Raw genomic sequence first — 16,835 nt, forward strand, 5'->3', positions numbered from 1 at the left:
TCTGGTCACTGGTGAGTATGACCGATCGAATTCCAGACGGGTTTCGTGAGGAGGAGCAGAGCGCTTGAATTTCGGTATTTGGGTGTGACTCTTGCGGAAACGGCAACTCTTGATGAGGATTTTGTAAAACAACCCATTCATGAAAAAATACCCCTTTCTGTACTGCAAATACCACACGTGATTAGAGTCTCTAACTCGGATGAAGCATACGCCTTTGGCGCAGATGCTGGAGTGATGCTTCGCAGACATGTCGATGAACCAAACCATGGGGCCGCAAATCTGCACCGAGCAACCAATCTCCTCCCCAATTTCCCTGATCAAGAAGGTCAGGCTACAAGTCTAACCAGCCTCGAGTCCAGGCCGTCCTCTCATTTGTCCAGCAGAGCACCCCGACGACTTGGCTCTCGCTGCGGGGTCGGTCCCTCACAAGCTGCATACGCGAAACTTGGAGAACATGCGACAAGGGATCTCACATACAGGGCAGTCACGAGGCGTGCTATAGCCGCCCTGCGTTATACCCTCCCTTGGCGTACTTCTATACAGATTCAGTTGTTGACTGCATCCAGTCGGCCTCGTGGCCCTGCCCTGTGGAGTCCATTCGATCGTGTGTTGGTGGGTGCAGCGACGGCTGTTGAATGTGGAGGACAGCATATGTGCCTCGTTGTTCAGGGGCAGATGAGAGGCCGCAGTGTTGATGGTCTTTTGGGTAGGTCGTTGACGGCTTGCGACTGTGCCGACGCAGGTATCTCAAGTAAAGTGCGCGCTGCATCTATGATCCAGGCGCAGGAAGAGAGATTGGTGCCACATCGACAGTGAACGGCCTCCGTCCCGGTTACCGGCATTTGACTCTCGTGCAACGGCAGTGCAGCCGTGAGGAATGTGTACGACTTCAACATGCACATCCGAGTCGTCAGTAGTGTCCGGGCCAAAGGGATGCGAGGGTCGGTCATCCCCTGATCGCTGTTGACCCCTCCATTCGGGAGACTCCTTCGGGTGTGACTTGCTTGCACATGTGAGAATGGCTGAAGTAGCAACCCGACAGACGGGACTTGGCCGTTGGCAGGGCAAGGTAGATGGCACCGTAGCGCCGGGTGTAAGTGCCCGTTTTCGAATGCCGGTGCGGGTGTGGGGTTCGAGGCCGGGGGATTGGGGACGCGGACGCGGAGGGGTCGTGGAGACCCATGAGACCGAGGCATCGGGGCGCAGGGGGTGTTTTCGTGGAAGATGGGAGATCCACCAATGGGGAACTGCCTTGCATATTCGAGAACGGTGATGGATGCGAGAGATCTGGGGAAGGGATGCCGAAGAATGTGCGGATTCGGCCGGTTGGTGGCTTTTGAAGACCGGACGGTCTCAGTTACAAGACGGGTATATTTCGCCTGTGCGAATGGGGTGCTGTTCTTGTTGAAGAACAGATTGAGTTGTCTCTAAAGACATTTCTTTTTTGGTTAGATGCTACGGATTTGTCAGGAACATGAACTAGCCACCGGGTCTCTTGTGATGTTGTAGCTTACGAGCTTGCTATATAGTCATAGATCTGACTTCAATCAGCAGATCTCATTCCGTATGATATCCAACAAAATATCAGCGTGCAGAGCGAGACCTTTCAGCTTCGCATAAAGCTTTTGCTTCGGGCAGTGAGCGATAATGTTGCGTATTCTCGTCGAACTGATTTCGTCTCCTTTTGCTTCCGTCAAGATGAAACGAATCGAATAGTCTGGTTTTTTCTTGCGCTGACAGACTGCCACGTTCCGAGATAGATCGAGAAACCGTTGTCGAAATCTTTCCTGTTGATGACTCGATTCTAAAGACATCACATCAGTATAATTAACACATTGCTTATGTGATTCTTACCTCTCTCAAGCCGCTCCTCAGGTGTGGATAGGTCGAGTAATGCCATCAATGCAACTAAACCGATGGCGCTCTGCCTCGTTCGTTCCTCTAGGCCTGAGTTGTTCCAATGTACCGGTTTCCAGGAGGTGCAGGCGGGAAGTTCACGCAGTCGGTTGTTTCCCGTGACGATATCCGATGCCCTTAAGGCATTGCAGGTGATGATATCCTTGCAGCCGCAAGCTCCCCAAGGAATTGGCTTAGATCTACATATATGGTCTGGCCCGATTAGTGCTGTGAACTTGATCTCGAAGCCATCTCGACCTGCGGCTCTCGAAAGGCGTTTGCTGAGTTTGCCCCAGTCGTATTCGCTGCCATCGTAGACCCAGTACCAGTTGGATAGACCATTACCCTGCCACAGACGCACCCTCTGACTCTTGGGGAGCTGGAGGCCGCCTTTCCCGCACTTTCTCCATATCACGTCATCATCAACTGGTAGGATGATTGCCGCGATAACGTTGATATCTTGACTTCTTTCATATGCTTCCTCGAGAAACTTGTGATGTCCGACGTGAGGCGGATTGAAGCATCCGGGATAGACCAGAATTTTGTTTGTTCGGTCTCGGACGAGCATCGGTCTCCGATGCATGAGTCCTGCTTTTTCGAATATGTCCGTGGCATAAGTCCCGATCTGATGGAAATCTTGCCGTATGTTGTAATGGCACTCTGCAATGTATTTGCCCAAGTCTTCAGTCTGTCGAATCTCCTCCATGTTTCGTGTCATATTCTCGTGTCATATTTTGGACGATGTTTACCGCTAGAGAACCTCAAAGATGATGCCTTAAGGGTTCTGGTGTATGGACCTGGTGCCTCAGCAGGTGAGTTGAAGTGAGTTCTGGACTTCTGAGAGCAAAATAAATGCCTTGAAACCCGTTTATAAGTCGAGAACGAATAACCGGAAAGTTAAAATCGCATATCTGAAAAAGCATGCCAGCAGCGTTTAAGTATGCGGATCCGAGAACTTTATTGAGAGTTAATGCAGGAGGCCTACCACAGACATGTCAAACATGTGGGCTCTCATACTCGACTCGATTATGTCAAGACCAGCAGTCGGGCTTCCTGGGAAGAGATGAGTAGACTAAGGTCTTCATCGGGTAGAGAAGCTGAGTGGATAGCGTTATGGCGGAACAATACTTTCATCATGAAAAGAGCTCCGGATACTCGAAGCATTTGGCTCGGGCATCTGCTCTCACTTTTTACTTGTTGAATCTTATTGCAAGGCAGAAGGATTGTGGAACAGTGTTAACATCTCAGGCCAACTACATACTTCTGATGGTCAACTCAAGACTGCAGGAACGCATGAGTTTATGTTGCTCAGACCAACGACTACAGGAAGATACTTCTCAGCGGAAGAAACGGAACTGTAAGACCGGATAGAATGTACCAACGGTATCACTGCTGTAAGATTGCATCGCTAAATTGTGATGTAGGGGTGCAAAGTAGTCGGTTTCTAACTTGAATTCGAAAAGCCGATACTGATACCGGAAAGAAGACGCAAAAGTGGTTCAAGCACAGGCAACCTGAGAACGAATTCAGGCCCTGCTCGTGGCCATTTGCTGACAACAGCAGACCGAAGTCAAGGCGGGGACCGGGCGAGTGAGGAGCTAGAAATCTGTTGCGATGCATCAAGCCCATGAAAATCGAGTGTTGTTGATCAGCTGGACAATAAAAACCACCATTTACAGGCTGAATCAAGGAAGCACCTTGAGCAGAAGCGGCAAAGAAAGGTAGATTAGACGATCGACAAGGCGGTCAGCCGGCCGAGCCAGGCACCAGCTCCGACCGCCGCATCGGCCCCACTCGGGCCAATCGGGGCGGCACCGGCTGCGCCGTAAGCGCCGACACACCGAATCGCCGATCTCTATAGCTATCTAGTACTCTGTAATGGCCATGCCAGAGGCCCGACTTCGGGCCTTTGATGCACTTTGCAAAATAGCATACATGATTTCCTGTGTACCGTGGCTGTAGGTCCTTCACAGGACTACACGCGGTCTGCATGCTCAATGGTTGGTTGGACACCAGATTAAGGTACTGTCGGACGAATCTGACGCTGACGGGCCGGCGGCGCTGTCGTGATTCGGGAATTAGTGATGAACTCGTGGCTGGCACGCGAGGGCATAGCGCACGTGCGTCCGACCAGCTGTGAAGGTAAGGTAACGGTAAGGTAGTTCCAGCGGTTCCCTCGCTTCTGCGGCACCTGCGCACTGCAGGCTTCCAAGGTTGCTGGTGTTGTGAATTGTAAGACCCGTGGACGTCTGCGCTAGGCTAGTCCTGCCGAAGTCGAGTTTTCAGGCAGGCAACGGCGGCCAGAGCGGTCAGGTCAGTCAGGGCCGCTCCCTGCAGGGCGGGACACTGGACGCTAGCATCAGGGCTCAGCCTCCGGTTCGTTCCCGCGAGGCATCCTTCAGGTACTTCCCGTCAGCAAACCTTCTCTGCCGCCCCAAGAAACGCAAAGTCGAGACGGAGCGGCACGCGGCACGCGGCGGTGTCCCTGAAGTGAAGTGAAGTGAAGTGAAGCTGAAGTTCGGATAGCCCGTCAGCTCAGACGACGCACGACGTTGCCGTCCGTCGGTACTTTATGGCATGTCATGGTCTATGGGAGTCAACTTCAAACAGATCGCTGCAGCTGAATGAGTCGAATTCAATTGGCCGCGTGAGAGGAGTCACTCATCGTTCCGGACTGCGTATGGCGTCGGATCATGTTCCAATGCCAATGCCACTGCCACTGCCACTGCTAATGCCAATGCCATTCTCCAGTCAGGTAATTAGCTCACAGCAGGCGGGCCACAGAGGGCACGAGACGTTGGGGATTCACGGGTCTTCAATGTTCAAGAGACAGCACTGAGGTTCCAAACCCCATCTAGCCTCAACGGGGGCCAATCGGTTGGTTTGGTGTCAGTGGCCCCCTTGTCTTACGAGCAAGCCCGGGCAATGGAATGACTCTTTCTCACAAACGGCCTCGCCAATGTTGCAGCCATTTTCAGGTTTGGAGACTTTGATTTGCCTGGAATGTCCCCTTGCTTTTCTCTCTCTCTCTCCAGTCTCTTTCCTTGGAACGGATACGGGAACCTGATTATTATTGTACCTAAGGTAATGCCACCAGACCAGGCCAAACCAACAGCATCCTTAGGCTACCTTACCCTACCTACGGTTACGGTAGGTTACTATCGACCGACCTGCGTCTGTCCGCTTCTTCCACTTTGTAACCTGACCTCCCGTCGTCCTGCGTGTCGTGATCCAACGAGTCCGCCCAACCAACGCCGGCCCCATCAAGCGAGCTCGCTGACATCTATCGCCAAATACCTGCGTCCGTCTTCGGTCCCTCTCGCCATTCGATTCCGTCTGACTTCTCCCCACAACGCACACCTCGCCGGCCAAACAGCTCCAGCTCCAGCTCCAGCTCCAGCTCCCACTGCTGCCCGATTGATACCTCACGAGAGCGAGGCAAACCGTCGACGTCGTCAGGTTTCATAGGGCGCACCATATCACCTCTCGCCCGCCTGCGTAGTGCATGTCCGCCATGCAACCTGTCGAATAAGCCCAATCATAGCTATAGGCATGCATTGAATTCGCCCACTCACGCGCAACCAGCTGTCCGGTTGCCCTATTCGACACCCCCCCCTCCCTCCCCTTCGATTCACAACTACCCGTCTCGCCTCGATCCCAATTCCCTCCCGCTCCTCTTCCCGGATGAGGCTTTCTGAAGCCCAATGGCCTACCGAGATGTGGACGACTGGCACAGGAGAACGGCGCAGAGGCGGTACCCCCCAAGCCCGCTGCCTGTAGCCGAACACGAATGGCATGGAGCTGGTGAGACGACATTCGATTCGCTGCCGTACCGGAGACCCAAAGACCTTATACCAGCACCCGACGAGACAACTTCGTCCCCTGGACGAAGCCGGATATCGAGGAACAGCAGCGGCGCGTCTGCCACCGTCGTCGAGACGATGCCCGTCCTTTCCAGAGCCCAAGTGCCAGAGACCTATAGAAGAGGGAGATACCCGGCGCCAGACTATGACTTCGACTCGTATGCGGAGGAGGACGACATGGTGCCAGCGCCGGGTCCGAGGATGAGCCCTAGGCGTGGCCGAAGCCCTAGGGCCGCCCATCACTCGAGGCCCCGCCGAGTCTATGAGAAATCCTCCACCTCCTCTCCGTCTCGCTCAGAGGCCGACACGGACGAGGACTCGGCAACAAGTATTTCGACCGAGGACGAGAAACGGCTGAGGCGGCTGGACAGAGCGAGGCGGGAGAAGGAGAAGGATAGGCTGGAGAGGCTGGAACGCCAGGAGAGACAAGAAAAGCGTGCCCGCCGTGCCGTGCCGGAAGAGCGACGACCTCCTCCCGAGGAGAATAAGAAGAAGCCAAAAAGACGAAGGAAAATACGTGAAATTGTGTACGTGGAAGAGGACGACGAGTCGACCGTGCATACGCCGCGCCGGCCGGCCGATGCACGCAGCAGCTCTCCCTTACGACACCGCTCTCGGCTGTCTCGTTCGGCATCCGAGAGGCACTATTCGAGACCGCGCTCTCACAGCCCGGTGAGGAGATCAAGCCAGCATCGTCCGTCCGCCAAGACGTACGATTTCGTCTCCAAGCCGCCCGCCTCGTCCAAACGGCCGGCACATGGAACGCTCCCGGCTCGGGGCGACTCTGACCTCGGTCCTAGTAGACCCTCTAGGAGACACCAGTCAGACGTTGTGTACGCAGACTCCAGGCTGGTCCGCCGCTCAAAAACCATGTCAGGGGCAGCATCGCACGTCACGTCGCACAGCACGGCGTCGTCAAACAAGCACCCGACGGGCTTTATGGGGCATATGCTCACCGGCAGCGCGCGCTCTCACTCACCCGAGAAGCCGGTCAGGATGTAAGCTGCCGTTCGACACGTGCGCACTCACTCACGCGTGCTAACGCTTTCACGACAGGGACAACTGCGTGATATGTATGGACGAATTACGCGCTTCGAAACATCCAAAGCTCAAGTGTGGTCACCGCATGTGCGATTCCTGTCTCAAATGGAGCTTTCAGCTCTCCATCAAGAACCTCAGTTCGATGCCCCCAAAATGCTGCACCTCAGACTACATACCCCTCGAATACGTTGAACGCCTACTGTCGTCCGACTTCAAGAACAAATGGAACAGGAAGTACCTGGAATATTCGACTCGCAATCGGATCTACTGCCCTTCGAGACGATGCGGGGAGTGGATTAGGCCAGGGGACATGCGCCGCAGGGGAGGCCGCAAGTGCGGCTCATGCAGAGCGTGCGGGCTTGAGGTTTGCTGCTCCTGCAAAGGCAGGTGGCACTCGTCGAGGGACTGTCCCGACGACGAGGACACGACTAGGTTCCTGGAGCAGGCCAAGGAGGCTGGCTGGCAGCGGTGCTACAAGTGCAGCCACATGATTCAGCTCGAAGAAGGCTGCAACCACATGACATGGTGAGCATGCTTCCCCCGCGTCATTGCCTCTGCTAACCGAGCGACAGTCAATGCGGAGCACAATTTTGCATGATTTGCGGTGTCAAGTGGAAGAACTGCGAGTGCCCGTGGTTCAACCACGAGACGGCGGGAGAAGACCGGCTCCACGACCTGCCAGTCCCGGCCGTGGTACAGCGATTGGACAGATTGGATCTGACCACGACTTCGAGAAGCATGCGGCCGATGATCGAATCAGGCCCGCCGCCGCGATCCCGCTCACAAGATTACGACAGCAGGCTCGTGCGACGGTTCCAGGATAACCGCGACGAGGATACACGGAGGTTCTCGAGTTACGAAGATGACAATGTTTTCGACCGAGGATACGGGGAAATGGTCGGCGTCGGCGGGACCGCGGTCGGGAGTTTCCTGGAGAACGACTATCGCAGGGACGCAGAAGACGTATTCGTATCCGGGCCTCCGGTGCCGCCAGCGCCAACGCCACCAGCAGCGTTTGAGCGCCCCGCGCCGAAGGACAGGTACGTGTCGGGTGTCAACCGGGCGCGAGGCCTCCCGCCAGACTCGATGGGGCAGCGGTTGGCCGAGCGCTTCTCGGAATACCGTGCCAGCCCGGCCGGCCCTTCCCGGACGGGCATGATGGCAGCACCACCGGTGTCTTCCCTCGGACCGATCACAGCTCCCCCCTTGGGACCACCTCCCATGGGACCGCCCCCTCCCATGACGGCGGCCATGGGAATGGGCCCTCCGCCGCCGATTCCTTTGCTGCGGCGGCACACGATGGAAGAGGAAATGTACAACGGCGCCAGAACCACGAGGCCGTCAGAACGAGTGGTTCCGGGGAGGATGGTTCACGATTACGAGAGGGAGGCGGCGGTGCACGCTCCGCGAAGCCGGAGGCGCCCATACGCCGAGCCCAAGTCGTCGACGCTCGCCGGTCTCACAGGACCCGGCCGTGGCATGAACCGGGTGTTTGAGTGGCGGAATCACGTCCACCCAGGCATGCCCGAAGATACTCGGGCGTAGCACAATCTACTATTCACGACAGAAAGATCAACCAGAAAGCAAAGTTATCCTGAACAGCGCAGGGCCAGATACTGAACACGTCGAGTTCACGGTCGACGATTTGTTTTGTTCGTTTTGTTGATGTTGCACATTTGGATTGGCCGTTTGCTGTTTCGTGGGTTATGCTTGTAATATTAGGCGTGTGATATCCTCAGGCGGGCATGGATAAGGGCTTTTTTCTTCGGGAGGCAAGAGGAACACACCGCGTATGGTTAGGAGCGTAGTATCAAGGTTTATTTGGTCTTACCTTGCCTCAGTGCGCCTCCCAACAACGGGCGTTTCTCATGTGAACTCTGCCTCGGTCGGGTCGCTTCTGTGCGCGACAACAACACAGGCGGACGGCATCAAAGTCCCATGTGGTATCGTCGTCCGATGGCGTGGGCCAACGACGGGGAGGTGGCGTGGCTCGGACACGTTCTCGACTTTCCGATGTGAATATGCTTCGTATCGCTTTGCATCCAAGATGGACAATCCTAATGCTGCCGTTGGCCCAGAGAGAGCCGGCGGGTGGAGGGCGTGTCGCGCGCAGCCGGTGGCAGTTTGGGACGTCGAGACTTGCGGACCCAGGTCCGGGATCTGATTCGCAAGGTGATAGGTGCTTCAGAGAGCGAATCTGCTTCAGAGAGCGAGCGAGGACATCAGTTACTGATGGACTCGATGGATGGAGATTGAGGCGGGCCATGGGGGCTTGACTCGTGAGACCCCGGCGTGCGACGTTGGGGAATTGTGACGTGGTGCGGTTCCTGGCCTGTTATTCGCATTGATGTCCATCTCAGATCTCGGGGTGTTGCCGGTTACACTTCTGTATGCGACGCGGCATCTTACAGCAACGGAGTAGGATGGAGGGACAGCACATGGACGCACGTCCGCCCACGTCGAAATGCCATAAACAGCTTGTACGTCGCATTCCGTGGCGACTCAGGCGTAAAGGCATGTAGTGGCTGGTCCGCCCGCCCACCCATCTCGATGAATTGTCACTTCAATCGGACCTGGTCCCCTGCCAAGACTGATGATGCCTGCTCGGAGAGCAGTGCTGCTGTGGTGGTTTCCTCATCTATAGCCTGGGCAACCATTGAAGAATGCAGGCAAGAGAGTGCCAAAGAACGGGAGCGCGTTGGTTGAGAATGCTTGGCTTTGCTGTTCGTTCCGCCAGAGGCGGCACAGTGACACTTGGGCCTCCCTCCCTTGTCTCTCCAGATGGTATTTGACTTTCTGGTGTTGACAAGAAATAAGAGCTTGTTCCTGCGGGCCTTCGCATTTCCCGATGCGATCTTGATGATCCTGAGATGAAAGTAAGAAAAAAAAAACCCAGTTTGTGGTCTGGACTGTTGGCGAAACGAGGAGGGACCCTGTACCCCGATGAGGCGGTTTGACTATCCGTACCTCACGGTGAGAAGTGTGAGATGCTGAGTAGTACTCGGAGGGGCGATACTGCTTGGTAGATTGAGGCGGGGTTGCAGTTAGTTTAGACAAGGCGGGCTAAGCAAAATATACGGAGACTTTGTGCTTACTACGGTACACCACTCCAGGGTTATCATTCCTGGTCGAATACTGGATAGTGACTGAGGATAGATGGCAATCGTAGACGTAATTGGTGGTGAGCAAGACTAAGGGTAGCGAGAGTAGTCACAAGGGGTGGAAATTGACAGTGTAGGTGCTGTTTAGGAGGTAGCGATTCTTCCATACCGAATTAATCGAAATCGAAATCGAAAAGGAAAAAAAAAAAGAGGAAAAGATGGTCGGTTGGTGGGGTTTGGAAAGGAGAAGACAATTAGGCCTTGGGGGTTGCTTGATGCTAGGTTTGATGCAGAGGCAAGAACGGCCTAGGTACGAAGTATTGGCTCACCCGAATTGGGCGTCAGGGTACTCGCCGCATTTGCAGAGGGTCCTTCTTCTCACGGGTGTCGTGGAGGCCCTAGTCCACGTCTCCCAGGACTTCCGAACGGCTTGCCCAATGACACGCCGAGCCGATTGACGTTCGCTATGAAGGTTGCATCATTGTCCTGTGCGTACTGCAAGCACTTGTGCTTAGCGTCCCCGGCTTCTTGGGGCTCCTCGTGCTCTTCTTTCCTGCCATCGCTCCCGGGCTATGGCTGCTTCTGATTCTGGTCTCTGCTGCTGCTTTGCTGCTGCTGCTGCTCCGGTCCCGAACGAACCTTGACGTTGAGCTCAGATCACGTCCAATACTTTCCCCGGGCTAAGACAGCACGCTGCGCCAGCTCTGTACTTGCTTTAACCTACCTTACTGCCCTTCCCTCTCACCTCCTCCCGCCCTGTTATCCTCGCCCGACTTCGGATACACCTCACATGTCCTCTCAACCTTTCCTCCCATCTCTCGTGCGAATCCGAGATCGAGCACGCGGTCAGACTCCTATTATCTCTTAAACAGACCGACCCTCTCTCTACCTACTTCACTAGTCGGTATCCTCTCTTCCCAGCTTCCCTTCCGTGCCTTTCTGACCTTCACCCTGCAGAGCAACCCGGCTGGAGATGACGGCGTCAGCAAACGATCGACAATAGCACTTCTCTCGTTTTACCCGCCGACAATCCTACCTACCTTTCCGTCTCCGCGCCCGCACCGAACCTCCCTCCCTCGGCGCACCCTTAACACACGGCACCGACACGATGCTTCTGGTCTATCAAGTCGGGAGTGTGAAGATCGGAGAGGTCGTCCGTTACACCGTCACCTACACGCCGTCGCAAGACCGAATCCTGCCCTCGCCCGAACGACTCTACCTACGCGTCCGCAACACTTCGGCAATCGCTCTCCGCGCCGCTTTCGTTCACGGCCCCTACACTCTCTCTGCCGCTGCGTACCCTTCCAACTTCGACCCCAATGTCAAGTTCGCCAATCCACGCCGCTATGGCGTCCCCGAGTTCGAACCCATGCTCAAGGCCGGCGGGTCCTGGGAATGCGAGCTGGTCGTGCCAGAACACATCAGGCAGAGCGCGGGAACGGGAGGAGGCGGCCACTTTGGCGCCCCGCCCGACCAGGAGACCGAAAGTGCCACCTGGATCGTCGAGGTGTCGTCGCAAGTCATCTTCTCGACTTCCGCCGCCGTCGGCTACGAAGTGACGATTGCAAGAGACGCCAAGTCGTTGAACCTGAGCTATTCGCTGCCCGTCATTGGCGGCCAGGCGCAGGTACCGCAGCCCGGCAAGGTCGCCGACCACCAGCAGAGCGTCGGTGCCAAGGACGGCCACCATCCGGCGCAGCCCAAGGGCGTCTTCTCCAAGGCGATACAGCTCAAGGTCGAGGACACGGCCGCGCTATGGAACACCCCGAGGCTTCCGGGCTGGGACGACCTCAACATAGACCGCCTTAAGAGCCGTCCTCGCAAGGACCAGCCCGTTGAGAGTGTCACGCAAGAGGAGCCAAGAGAAGAGACAAAGCCCGAGGAGAAGCAAAAGAAGGTTCATTTGGTTGTCCTGACTCACGGGTTGCACAGCAACCTTGGGGCGGACATGCTCTACTTGAAGGAGAGCATCGACGCGACTGTCGCTCAAGCCAAGATTGATGCCAAGGCCAGGCGTGCCAAGGAGCGTGAAGAGAGAAAAAGCAGGGAGCAGTCTGAGACCAACGGAGCCAGTTCTTCGAGTTCCTCGGGAGAGGATGCTGCCGACGAAGACTGTCCCGCAGAAGACGACGGAGACGATGAAGAGGTCATTGTGCGAGGCTTTTCAGGTAACGCGACAAGGACCGAGAGGGGCATCAAATACCTGGGTAAGAGGCTGGCCAGATACGTTCTCTCCATGTCGTACCCCGACCAGCCCTTCCTTCCATCCAAGAAGGGACATGCCGAATCAGCAGTCTCTGCCGTTTTCAATAAATCTGAACCAGACAGCAGCAAAGCAGCTCATAAACACAGCACGATACACAAAGAAGAGGTCGAAGAGAAGCGCCCGTTCACCATCACCAGCATCAGTTTCATTGGGCATTCACTGGGCGGATTGATACAGACATACGCCGTTGCATACATCCAGAAGCATTCACCAGAATTCTTTAACCTAATCAAACCAATCAACTTCGTTGCCTTGGCCACACCATTCCTCGGTCTCAGCAACGAGAACCCCTTGTACGTCAAGTTTGCGCTGGACTTCGGTCTGGTGGGAAGGACAGGCCAAGATCTCGGCCTGACATGGCGGGCGCCCACCATCGCTAGGAGCGGATGGGGAGCCATCGTCAGCAATTTGGGCGAGAGTGCGCACAAGAGAGTCATGGGAGAAGTTCAACCCGAGTCGAAGCCTCTGCTCAGGATCCTGCCGACAGGACCAGCTCACACGGCGCTCAAGAAGTTCCGCAACAGAACCGTCTATTCCAACGTTGTCAACGACGGCATCGTGCCGCTGAGGACCAGCTGCCTGTTGTTTTTGGATTGGCAAGGTCTTGGGCGTGTGGAAAAGGCTCGGCGAGACGCCGGTCTCGTCGAGACGCTGGTCGGCGCCGGTTGGGCCGAGTTGACCGGCAGCAGCTTGGCTCCCACCCCGCGGAGGACTAGTATGCTCCCGCCGGAAGACGACGAGACGCCAGATGATCAGTCCGGCAACATCACCCCGACGGCGCCGTCCAATGCGGTCGAGGTCCCGCAGCCGCCCCGGAATGCGATGATGGAAGACGACAGGGCTAGTTTGCGGTCGGTTCCCACACCGTATAATGAGGACGGACCAGAGGCTGGGAAGGACGCGAACAACAGCGGCCCGTTTGCCGGGTTTTTCTCCCTTTTCAAGAGCAACGACCAGACGCAGCCGAAAGCGCCTGACATGTCCAAGAAGCAGCACAAGATTTACAGACGGAGCCAGACCATCAACTTTGACGAGCTCTCTCAGTCCTCCGGTGGCTCCTCCAAGGTGACAGCCGGTCACGAGCTCGAGCGCGGAGGAAACCAGCACATCGCACCGCCAAGGACGAGCTTTTTCGAGTCGGCTCATGACATCATCAACCCCAAGATCCCCACCACCGAGTACCTAATTGATCCCTCCAAGCGACCCCGCGCAATCTTCCACGACCGTGTGTACCAGCCGTCCGATATCCCGCCTCCGCCGCTGAAGAAGAAACCTACCGGCTCGTTGGCTTCTCGGAGGAGCACTTTCCGGCGGGCTGCTTCGACTAGCTCCGGTGGATCGAGGACCAGCACGGACTCGTCACCACACCCGTCACAGCGGTTCTCTCACGAAGGCACCATGGACTCGACCAGAGACTACGACGATACCGCCAACACGAACCCGGATAAGAACCCCGACGAGGAAATCGATGGGTCGCAGATGCGTGTCGAGGAGAAGATTGCCCGCGCCTACCACCGTGGACTGGCGTGGAGAAAGGTTCTCGTTAAGCTCGAACCCGACGCCCACAACAACATCATCGTCCGCCGCATGTTTGCCAACGCCTACGGTTGGCCTGTCGTCAAGCATCTGGTCGACGCTCACTTCAGCGACTCTGCAACAGCCAGAACACGCGATGCCGACGAGACCACGGGCGAGAGAGCCTACGACATCAGCCAGCCGCCGAACAAGTTCGGCGATGAGGTCAGGGACAGCGGCGTGGGATCCACCAAGGATGGCTCGAGCGACGTCCCAGGCACTGCCTTGCTGTCCCCCAACTCCCAAAGAGAAGCGCAAGACATGGTCCCGGATATGCAGCCGCAGCCCAAGCGCCGCTCATCGTCCCGGAGTTCATCGGCCAGCCCGCCGAGAATCACCAGGTCGCCTCGGCAGCGTCCTGAGCGGGTAGATTCTGTGACCTGGAGCGATCGTGACTGGGCCGACAGCGACGACAGCGAGACGACGGCAACTACGGCCAGCGCGAAGAGCCCCAAGTCCACGGAGTTTAAGGACAAGGACAAGGAGAAACCGCGGTCGTCTACGCCGCTAGGGGGATGGAACTGGACCGAGAAGATCGTGGGCAGAGCTAGTCGCAAGACATCGCCCAAGCCCGAGACCAAGACGGATACGAAACCCGTGGCGGCGTCCTCGAGTTAGAGTGCGGTCCGCGCACGTTCGTACATGATCACCGTTCTCTTCCGTACATACCTATTGATTTAATACACGAGATCACGTCCTGATGAACATATTCACACTGGGAAGATACCCATTTCCTGTCACTGAAGAGAACGACTGATGGGGGCGTTGGTTTGGTCGCCGGCTGTCCTCTAGTATTAGCATGGCATCATACGCCACTAGTAATATATAAAGATGCGCGTTAGAACAACTCTCGCCATAGTCAGTGCGGCATGGAGGTCATCCTTCTTGCTTACCGGCTCAACGGATACCACTCATCACTAAATCGACCGAACACGAGCGTGTCTTGTGTGTGTGTGTCTGTCCGTCGTCTTACCTCACGCTCGTGATGCAGTCTGAGGTCTTGTAAGGGTGGATGCCTTACTCACGTAACCACCTCAATGATGTCCACACTCTACGACTCCAGACCGAGTGGTCATGAGATCGACGTGTTTTTGACATCCTGAGATCCGACAGAGGTAAAAGCCGACTGGTCCAAGACACGTCCGGATGACGACGGGCAGGCCTACTAACGTTGGTCTGGCCCTCTCATAAGTCTAAGATACATTTGAGCCTCTACGGTCGGCAAGCTGATTTACACACTCGGTATGAAATAAGAGGGCGGAGAAACTATCAGGCATTTCCAAATGGGTGTGCCGTTTTGGCCTCGGGATTTATGAGGCCGAACTTGCTAGTTCGAAGTCTTAGCTCCCACACTTGCTACGAGACATATTTCGTAGTCTCCTTGTGAGCCTTGGTCGATCTATGCGATATTCCCAATCCCCCGAGACTGCCCAGGTGGTAATTGAAGCTCAGGGGAGCTGGAGGAAGCCGCTGAAAATCATGACTGGAAAAGGACTACAATGAGACTGGATGATACATGAGGGTTGGTACTATCTTCGGGATCAACCCCTCACATAGCTTACCCCGAAAAGAAACATCGTCAAGAAACGACAGTCTGCGCCTGGGCCAAACCGAACCGCAACAGCACCGGAAATCAATATTGCTGCTTTTACAGACGGCAAAAAGGCAGGAAACGCAAAACAATTGGACGAACAGGGAATCGAACCCTGGACCACTCACATGCTAAGCGAGTATTATACCACTAAACCATTCGCCCAAGCTCTTGGATGTCAACTGTGCACGCAAGAGACGCTAAGGCTCGCGGCAAGCTGGCAGCGCGAGTCAAGCAGGCATTCCCAATGTCGGTCTTTCTTCAGCTCAACCGGCGACTGGATTGGAAGTGGTGAAGATGATGATTGGCATTTCTGCTGTCTGATTGTCTTGCCGTACTGCCGGTGCCGGTGTATTGTTTGACAAGAAACACTTGAGTATGTAGAAAACAAAGCCGCCGTCGCAAGTTCTCAACGGCGCAATACGAATGAAGTCAAAACGCCTGTCCGAGTCAGCTCAAGTTCGTCCGATGAGAAGAGAGCTGTCACGCACAGGACACACTCAAAGATGCGCCAACCCCTTCTCAATCAGAAGCCTGCTCGCTCGACATGGAAACCTGGAAAAAGCTCCTCGAGAGCATCGCAACGTCGTTCTTGGCCTGGCTCTCCTTATCGTCGGCCCTCCACCGCGAATCGTCCCCTTCCCACGTAATCTTGGTAACCCTCCTGCTCATGCCATCGTCGCCCGCAGGCACGACCGTGACCTTGGCGACCGGAAAGCCTGTCCAGCTCCGGACGAAAAGAATGGCGTCGTCCCCGTTGTCCTCGACCTCGTGGGCGACGATCCAACGGTCCTCCATCTCCCGCGGCTGAACGCCCTTCTTCATGCGCTCCCACCCGTCCGGGGTGATGACGTGCGCGTCGTCCCACGCTGCCGAGACGGGCTCGGAGAATTCGTATTCCCTCTTGATCCCGTTTACACTCATTGTGAGATGGGTGGTGAGGTGCGCTGCCTATCTTGCTATGCTGGAAGGGGAGTGTGATTTGTTTCTCGGAAGCTGATGCGTTGCAGGAAACTGAGCAGGCGCATTGGTCTTTATTCGGCTTCGGGGCCGTCAGCGACTTTGTTGCCTGTTGAGCCTAGTTCCTCGGAGAGAGCACATGCCCGGAGCTGCATGCTTTCCCCCGCCTTCTGCCTTGAGGCTGACTGCCAATGCTGACTGCCCGCTCAAGTAGCCGCTGACATGAGATATTGTTCATGCAGAATGACTCAGACGCCGGGTGCTTCTCATACGTCTTTCGCTTTCCGTGTGGGAGCACCGGCAAACAATGATATGACTCGAACCTTTGCTGCAATGCCACAATGCCCAGGTCCGGCCGTAACCCGGTGCTGTAAACCGATGTATATACGATAACCAAACTAATGACTAGGTATCTATTTACAGCCTGCGCAGGTCGGCACACATTGCGACGCTGGACCTCCGGACGCAGTAGTTTTGATTTTGATTTTTTTTTTCTCTCGTTTGTTCTTAATCTATTCGCTGTATCTGCGACAGTACAAGCA

The 16,835-nt window shown here is 55.7% G+C and overlaps 3 protein-coding genes across 3 annotated transcripts; 2 read left to right on the forward strand and 1 right to left on the reverse strand.

Moving 5' to 3' along the window:
• Positions 1 to 5,600: 5,600 nt before the first annotated feature.
• Positions 5,601 to 8,345, forward strand: CkaCkLH20_12438 (ibr domain-containing protein; the record flags this gene model as incomplete). The annotated part of the gene is made up of 3 exons (XM_038895151.1): positions 5,601 to 6,757; positions 6,816 to 7,325; positions 7,373 to 8,345. The coding sequence occupies 3 exons, from the start codon at positions 5,601 to 5,603 to the stop codon at positions 8,343 to 8,345; spliced, it is 2,640 nt and encodes an 879-aa protein (XP_038739540.1).
• A 2,664-nt stretch (positions 8,346 to 11,009) lies between these two features.
• Positions 11,010 to 14,360, forward strand: CkaCkLH20_12439 (uncharacterized protein; the record flags this gene model as incomplete). The annotated part of the gene is made up of 1 exon (XM_038895152.1): positions 11,010 to 14,360. One exon carries the CDS (start codon positions 11,010 to 11,012, stop codon positions 14,358 to 14,360), a length of 3,351 nt encoding a protein of 1,116 aa, XP_038739541.1.
• Positions 14,361 to 15,855: 1,495 nt separating this feature from the next.
• Positions 15,856 to 16,257, reverse strand: CkaCkLH20_12440 (uncharacterized protein; the record flags this gene model as incomplete). Its single annotated transcript, XM_038895153.1, has 1 exon — positions 15,856 to 16,257. The coding sequence occupies one exon, from the start codon at positions 16,255 to 16,257 to the stop codon at positions 15,856 to 15,858; it is 402 nt and encodes a 133-aa protein (XP_038739542.1).
• Positions 16,258 to 16,835: the final 578 nt, after the last annotated feature.

Source organism: Colletotrichum karsti (assembly GCF_011947395.1).
Source record: "Colletotrichum karsti strain CkLH20 chromosome Unknown Scaffold59, whole genome shotgun sequence".
Lineage (NCBI taxonomy): Eukaryota > Fungi > Ascomycota > Sordariomycetes > Glomerellales > Glomerellaceae > Colletotrichum > Colletotrichum karsti.